At 38.9% G+C, this 8,368-nt stretch overlaps 1 protein-coding gene across 1 annotated transcript in view; it reads left to right on the forward strand.

Annotated features, from left to right (window-relative positions):
* LOC136426513 (dual oxidase 2-like) overlaps positions 1–6,989 on the forward strand; it is a 32,450-nt gene extending 25,461 nt beyond the window's left edge. The window contains exons 31-39 of the mRNA XM_066415178.1: positions 243–336; positions 853–902; positions 1,199–1,359; positions 1,934–2,054; positions 2,548–2,777; positions 3,360–3,518; positions 3,919–4,074; positions 4,442–4,570; positions 5,835–6,989. Coding sequence (XP_066271275.1) covers positions 243–336; positions 853–902; positions 1,199–1,359; positions 1,934–2,054; positions 2,548–2,777; positions 3,360–3,518; positions 3,919–4,074; positions 4,442–4,570; positions 5,835–5,960 — 1,226 coding nt within the window. The 3' untranslated portion in view covers positions 5,961–6,989. The remainder of the gene's footprint in view (positions 1–242; positions 337–852; positions 903–1,198; positions 1,360–1,933; positions 2,055–2,547; positions 2,778–3,359; positions 3,519–3,918; positions 4,075–4,441; positions 4,571–5,834) is intronic.
* The last annotated feature ends 1,379 nt before the right edge of the window (positions 6,990–8,368 follow it).

The following is an 8,368-nucleotide window of genomic DNA, read 5'->3' on the forward strand; positions in this document are numbered from 1 at the left end:
GAGATGATCAACTCAATAACACTAGCAGCTAAATAACGATGTTAAATGACATTGTCTCTGTTCCATAGAATTCCACAAAAATGAATAATAAAATGTATGCCCTATTCGAGCTTTAAGTTCTCCCCCAGTCCGCTGCTATTGTTCATGATTATGTCTTACACATACAAATACATGTATATAACGTTAGTATTGATATTTGAAAATACTATAGTCTCTATTTCCTTGTTTTCGACTCTGACCAGTTATGCACTGCTTTGGCCACGGCATCAACTTCTACCACATCTCCACTCAACCGGCGGACGACCTCACCTGTCTCTTCAGGGACTTCTACCACAGGTAACGTATGGGCGTCTAAAATAAGATGTAAATCTAGAGCATTAATTACAACGCATGCTTTGATTATATATGAAATCTTTATCGACACAACAAAATTACAGCGACTTTCGTAAGGTCTTCTACAACTCATGCAAACAGCAAACAATGGAATATGAAATGATTAACCCAAGGACCAAATGGTACCATACGTACAGGAGGAAGTGGCCAGCATAGTCCTGGTAACAACAGAACGTCTAAGATAAGATATAGATCTAGAATGGTGATTACAATACATGTTTTGACTATAAGGACCCAAAGAGTATTCTACGTAGAGGAGGCAGTGGTCAGCATAGCCCCAATAAATATTTTTGGAAAGATGCATCGATTTATGTTGACCACATTCATTGTTTCGTGTCAGATTATGTCATTTGGATATTCAAGTAGCCAATACATTATTTGGTTTCTATTGATGCAAATTTGGGATCTCAGTCATGCAATTATGTCAATTGATTTTTCACATTACACTGTTATTCACAGGTCGTTTGATTTGCCAAAGTTCCACTACTGGTTGTACGAGACCACCACAGGTGAGTGAGCTACTCCTGTAAATAGTTCAAACCATTTTGGAAGTTTAAACCTCCATCAAGCACACATAGCCTTATAGGCCTGTCTAAAAGGTTTAAGTACTTGTAAATTTTTAATCGTAGATTAAAATCTTCAAGAAGAAGTTGAATTTTCAAGAGAGAGCTCAGAGCTGTTAGTTACTTTTGCAACATGTATGTACTGTGTCTTTAACTTACAAAAAGGTGCTAACATTTTCTGCACGAGCAGTAACATAACATTGTATGTCCCTAAGATATGTATTCTATTTTAAAAACTCTAGGCATGACCGGGGTGCTACTTGTCCTGGTCCTGGCTGTGATGTACGTCTTCGCGACGCAGTACGCCCGGCGCTACGTGTTCAAGGCCTTCTGGTTTACCCACAACCTGTACCCGACGTTGTACATCCTCACAGTCGTGCACGGGACCGGCCATTTAGTTCAGGTACGTCTTACTCTATAGCTAAATTTATATCCCTAACCTTTTTACACAACTTGTACCCGACATTGTACCCCCTCACAGTGCTCCATGGGTGCAGATATGTCTGGTGCAGGTATGTCAAATTTCTACCCTAACCCCTACACATTGTTGAACACCATGATGGTAACACCTTCTTCAAGACAGGAGATGACGACTCTTATGCTTTAAGGTAAAGATATCTTTGAAAGATGTTCTCATTCGTTTAAGTAATACATTGGACTATACATGCATGGTTAGTCCAATCAGTTACCAATATTTCATTGTTTTCACATGTTCATATTCTACAATTGTTTACTATTTCTTCGTCTTTGTTGGAATACTGTAAATGCAGAAATATTCGCGATGGTTTTATGTACATGGTTTTCGTGGAGAACTCTTTATCGCGAACGTAAAAGCGCTGCGAAAAGTCTTTCCATTGTGTTACTGTAGCGCTACTATTGTTACAAGCGCGAGCTCAAAACCAACGTGAAATTGAATCCCTGCGAACATTTCTGCTTTTACAGTACTTGAAACTAGTTTTAACTTTTTCACCATGCAGGAGCCCTTTTTCTACTACTTCCTGCTGGGTCCTCTGGTCCTCTTCACCCTGGACAAACTGGTGTCCATCAGCCGCAAGAAGGTGGAGATTCCTGTCCTCAAGGCCGAACTACTGCCCTCCGGTGAGTTCTGATTCATACATACAAAAGTGCCCTCTCTCTGGTTCTGGCTTAACTGCAGTGGTTACTAGATGTATTGTGGATAAGGAAAAAATCGGTTGTGTTACTCTGACAGGCATGTCAAGTTTTGATTATAAACAGACAGTCTCGAAAGGTTCAAAGAACATTGTTGAGTGAAAGAGACGTTTAGTCAAATATATCAAGTCTCCGTATTAACTAACTTTTCTCTCAAGTTGATGAAAATCTCTTTTTAGCTGTAACACTGTTGTCAGTGACAGTCTTGAACTATTAGACTAGTGGATTTTGTTGCGTGTAAACATTTTGGCAAATAGGTAAAGTTTTCTTCACACAAGATACCTTTCCCCTAAAAAAAACTTCTTTTTATAGCCGTAAAATAATGTTGACAGTGATAGTCTTGAAAGCTTCCAAGAACGACTGAACTTTTTGTTTAATAGGTAAACCTTACTTCACAATACATTTTCTCTTCTCTTTTTAGCCGTCACAATGTTGGAGCTCAAACGACCGGCAAACTTCGACTACAAGTCCGGGCAGTGGGTTCGCATCGCCTCGGCCGCCCTGGGAAATAACGAGTATCACCCGTTCACGCTGACATCAGCGCCGCACGAGGACACCCTCAGCCTCCACATCCGCTCCGTCGGGCCCTGGACCAACAACCTCAGGAAGGTGTACGATCCCGCCAAGATAGAGGGACACGAACTTCCTATGGTAATCCACGTTATAAGTATATTTGATTCTAAACATGTAGATTACAAACTTGATGTGAGGATGTAAGAAAATGTAGTTTTATGTTGCTGTTTTGCCACGTTATGTCAAATACTGGTCATGTGGCTTGGCTTGAAAAGGTCACACATATTTTATTCTAAAGATTACATCCTCTAAATACTTGATGTGAGATTGTAAGAAATTTCAGTTTTATTTGCTGTTATTTGCGGTGCTTTGCGCTATTTCCTGCCGTCAAAGTATTTTATTTTACCAATTGGCACAGTTTTTATAATCAATTGAAAAAAAATGAAGACGTCTTCTTCTAGTCTTTATTGGTCCTTGGTCATTTAGATTTGCAGTACGTTTGTTGCAGGGTCATAAGCATGGTTGTATATCATTGCCTAACTGGGAAAACGAGCGAAGGAAGAAAGAAATAAACAAATGTAAGATGGGGCAAAAATAATGAATGAACGGCATACAGGAAAACAAGGTTGTTGTTTCTTCTTTTATGACAGCGAGTATATATGCACTCTTCACAAATATGACTATCATGTGTTGAACAATCTTACAAATGTCGTCCTGTAGGTATTTGTTGACGGCCCCTATGGGGAGGGTCACCAGGACTGGTACAAGTTCCCCGTGGCCGTCCTGATCGGAGGAGGGATCGGGGTCACGCCGTTCGCCGCCATCCTGAAGGACATCGTGCACAAGTCGGAGATGGGGGCCAAGTTTGTTTGCAAGAAGGTGAGCACGCTAATTTGGCTTGCACAAATGAAAAAATACTGTATGCATCTGTAGGAAAACTTATTTCTATTGAGGGCATCTGCTAATGGATAGATTTTGGCTACCCCCTCTCCAAGAGAAAAACGAACAAACCATTTTCATATTTATGGACACAATGCACGACAAAGTCAAATCTGGATCTAGAAACTCTTTAAATTATCATGTAACATTGAGAGACACTTTGCCTCAAGCAGTCACTTTTAAACTGTAGATTACAAATTCATGTTAACATGTAGATGAGTGAAGGGAACGACTTTGTAAATGACTATGGAGTATGTCTCAAATTTGACAATGCCTTCATCTTGAACCCCTACGACAGACAAGAAGGTTTGATATGAATTTTCATATTTGCATACTTTAGATTTATTTCTTGTGGGTGACTCGGACCCAGAAGCAGTTCGAGTGGCTGACTGACATCATCCGGGAGGTGGAGGAGAAGGACAAGAACGACCTGGTCAGCGTGCACATCTTCATCACACAGTTCTACCAGAAGTTCGACCTCAGGACCACCATGCTGGTACGCCACATGTTTGTTTGCTTGTTTATAAAATATGCTTGGTCAACAAGTATGATAGCATCTTCATCACACAGTTCTACCAGAAATCTGACCTCAGGACTGCTGGTATGACACGTGTTTGTTTGAGTATCCTCGATAACATCATCACACAGTTCTACAAGACGCTCGACACTGCCTCAATTGCCTCTGAATTGCTTTGTTTGCCATTTTACCAAAAGCGATATTCAAATAAACAAATATTCTTGTAGGCAAAACAAAGTCACGGTGATAATGGTTATGGTAGTAGCTTTCAGGACATAGAGACAGTAAACTTTGTGGTCTAATTTTGAGCTTTGAAATTCTTCAAACGTCATTTTGAATCCCCCAGTACATTTGTGAGCGCCACTTCCAGCGTATCTCCGGACGCAGCCTGTTCACCGGCCTGAACTCCATCACTCACTTCGGGCGTCCCGACTTCCAGTTCTTCCTAACTTCGCTACAAGAGGAGCATCCTGAGGTCAGTCTTCAATCTTCTATCAGATTTATCGTTTTACGAAAATGAATATATGCCTACTTTCGCGATAAATAATTATAAAAGCACCTACAATCACTCTATAAATACTCTGATGAATAAAAGCACCTACAATCACTCCACATATACTCTGATGAATAATAGCAGCTACAATGACTCTACAAATACTCTGATGAATAAAAGCACCTACAATGACTCTACAAATACTCTGATGAATAAAATCACCTACAATCACTCCACATATACTCTGATGAATAAAGCACCTACAATGACTCTACGAATACTCTGATGAATAAAAGCACCTCCAATCACTCTACAAATACTCTGATGAATAAAAGCACCTACAACCACTCTACAAATACTCTGATGAATAAAAGCACCTACAACCACTCTACAAATACTCTGATGAATAAAAGCACCTACAACCACTCTACAAATACTCTGATGAATAAAAGCACCTACAACCACTCTACAAATACTCTGATGAATAAAAGCACCTACAATCACTCTACAAATACTCTGATGAATAAAAGCACCTACAATCACTCTACAAATACTCAAATAAATAAAAGCACCTATAATCAAAAAAAGTGAAAATCGTTCAGGGCAAAAACGTTTAGCCCATAATGGACAATACTTTTCTACTAGACTGAAGAACATGGCCCCTGGGTTTTTACGTGAGAACACCGCTGGGCGAAAACAAATTATAACGGTCGCCACGTCCGGCCTAAATTCTTTTATCTATCATGATGTACAAGAAGGGAAACTGGAGGCTAAGCTATGTGTACGCTACAACTTGATAAGTATGAAACATGTTGATGATGATCTATCTTGAAGAAAGGCTTTTTGTAGCTCATGCTCCCGATGAAACAAAAGGTGTTGTAATGCCATGTAAAAATGACTAATCTGTACTTCCTATACTTCTTAAATACGCTTCAGGACCCGAATCAAGAGGTTAGTTTTCGATCTTTTATTTGATTCGTCATAATGACCAAAAGCGCTAATCTATTTCCTGTTTTGTAGCTGACGTATTGCACTATATCCCATGACACCCTCGCGTTGTTACAGATTTTCAAGTTATAAAAGAGTTTTATCTACAAGTTCTTGCCCGAGGGCTAATTGCAACATGAAACGATCAAGAGAAAAAGAATACAGATGGTGCAAGTTATGATTAACAATGGTAACAAGTGGAACAAGTGACTATTCTACGAACTAAAAAAGTTATATCTTATGTGCTTTTGTTTTTTAGACCCTGTTTGGGGTGTTCAGCTGCGGACCTCCACCAATGACAGCAGACGTTACAAAAGCATGCAACGAAATGAACAAGCTCAACTTCGGCGGCGTGTCCTTCATTCACCACACAGAAAACTTCTAAATACAAACATCTGTAATAACTTTGAAATACAATTAAAATTCAATTCAATTCAAACTTTATTGCACAAATGCCACAGGTACAATGTATGGCAAGTTCGTAAGCAGTACTAAATATCAAGACACATATGCCTTTGCCTATTAACGATGCTAATGAGTTCTACATAACTTAAGACTAAACACTACGCTATTCAATATATGATACAGTATACGTACACGTATATGGAACATGGATTATTTGGTAATACACAGGAAACAAAGTTTATATCAATTGCCTGCGTCAGAGATGATTATATCTTTATTGAATTGATATCATTACTCTAGCTCTTCTATTAAATCTTTATCGGATTGTTACGGAAGTTTTTTTTACTAACATTTTCATGTAGTTGACTGTGTGTCCTGAGACTGTTGTCAAGTTTATATTGTGCCTTGTGGCCTTGTTGAGATTTATTTCTAATTGAGACTTTGAGTAATAATGTTCAGATTTAAACCATGTAATTTTGACAATCACGGTTTGAAATATTTTTTGATTGTCTGGTCTGAACAGAGGTGAGTCAAAAGTACAAACTAACTTTCAGACTGTGAGAATGAATACACCTAGTAAATATAGTTATTCACGCCAAGGAATAGTTTATAGTTTTATACATGGTACATGGTATAGACTCAAACCGTCAGAAGTATTTAGAGATATTTATTGGGTGGTGGTATTTATCGCGTGGTTTATCATTTCGTGTTTATTAATATTATATTTCACAGCCAAGATTGTTGAATATTCTGATGTACGTCGTGTTCACTAAGGTGTTAATAGATACAGATGATTGAAAAGACTGTTTTTTACACAACCAAGTGATTTATTAAACCAACGTTTCGGTGACCATCAGGAAGTTCCTTAAGGCAATGCTGACTGGTTCACATTCACAGTGTAAATAGATATTTAAATTGAAAGGCTGTTGAGATCCAGAGGATTTCACCCATTGAAATGATTTGTTGTGTTTCTCATTAAAGAAGAAGAATCGATGCTGGTTGTTTTCAATTAAGTGGATCGATGTGATTATTGATTGTTTTGAGCTGCAAGCTAATATGTCATGGGACATGTGGTCCAGGGAGGAAGAAAGAGGGGTAAGCAACGGAAAATATAGGAGGATGATATCAGAGAATGGACAGGCATGACACTGAGTGAAGCATGGAAAAAAAACAGAAAACCATCATGAAAGGTGGAGAAAACTGGTTGCCAGTTTTTTTGTGGTGCCCCAACGGTCAAACAGTTATACCGGTGGATAGAAGGGATGAGGTACGCCCAAAATCACAAGCATTTACTGCTGCCTTTAGCACTTAAGGTAGAGACGCCTCAAAATAACTGCTGTCTCTCCCATGTGAGCCTTTAAGAGGTTTATGTCAAGTTCAAAGAGAATAGTAAGTTTCTGGATGAAACAAGCTACACTAATGGAAAGTCCTGGCCTCTGCTGAGAACATATTGCCTTAAGTGTCCAATGATTCGCTAGGTGCTAAATGATCAGTGTAACTGCGCTGCCGCATCTCGACATGAAAGAAATGACAGGGACACTTAAAGTGAAGGAAATTATGTGAATCCAGCCAGAGTTGTGATCACAAGTGCAGTGCCCAAGTTTAGGAGTGGAAAGTTTGCCGGATCCTTTGTGAAGAAGACAAGCTAAAAGGAAGCTTTCACGCGTAGCATCATACACTTTTCATTGTCAACACACACTATATTATTATACAAGTACGACTTTTATCTTGTTAAAGCCATTTAACTTCGAAAAACATCTAGTCCATTCCGATACGCTGATAAAATAGGGACATCGAAAGAGATTAGACGTTTCTTACACTAATTTTGTACAAAATAAAGTTTTAACTGTAATTTCCAACAAAAAATTTGGACTTACCCAAATTTTCGACTGTACAACACCAGTCTTTGTCAAGGAATGAGCAATGCACCGCTAAGATGACGTCACGTTATGCAGATAAGACACGTGGCTCGGTGAGCAGTGGATAATAAGTTGCAGACATTTGTGTTCAATTTTTGTGTTGGAAATTACAGTTAAAACCTGTTTCAGAATTATTTCTACCAACACAGATGAACCTTTAAGCTCAAGTTGTTTATATCAGGTTCTACTGCTTTTGAAACCCGGAATGACCCATGTACATGAGATGTATTCCTTTTTAAGTCGGTCAAGCAGGTCACATCTGCACCAACATTACTAGGCCCCTTGATATTTAAAGGTCATACGAGAACACACTATTATAGTTTTGGCTCTTCCCCAAGTCCTAAACCCATCCATATATATCTGTATGTATAGATATATCATTTTAATGCTGTCTAGGTAATAATTTTGGCCGTTGATACAGGTTGTACATAATTTAACCCTATCTAGACCGGGGGGGGGGGGGGGCTAA

This window comes from Branchiostoma lanceolatum, chromosome 2, assembly GCF_035083965.1.
Source record: "Branchiostoma lanceolatum isolate klBraLanc5 chromosome 2, klBraLanc5.hap2, whole genome shotgun sequence".
NCBI lineage: Eukaryota > Metazoa > Chordata > Leptocardii > Amphioxiformes > Branchiostomatidae > Branchiostoma > Branchiostoma lanceolatum.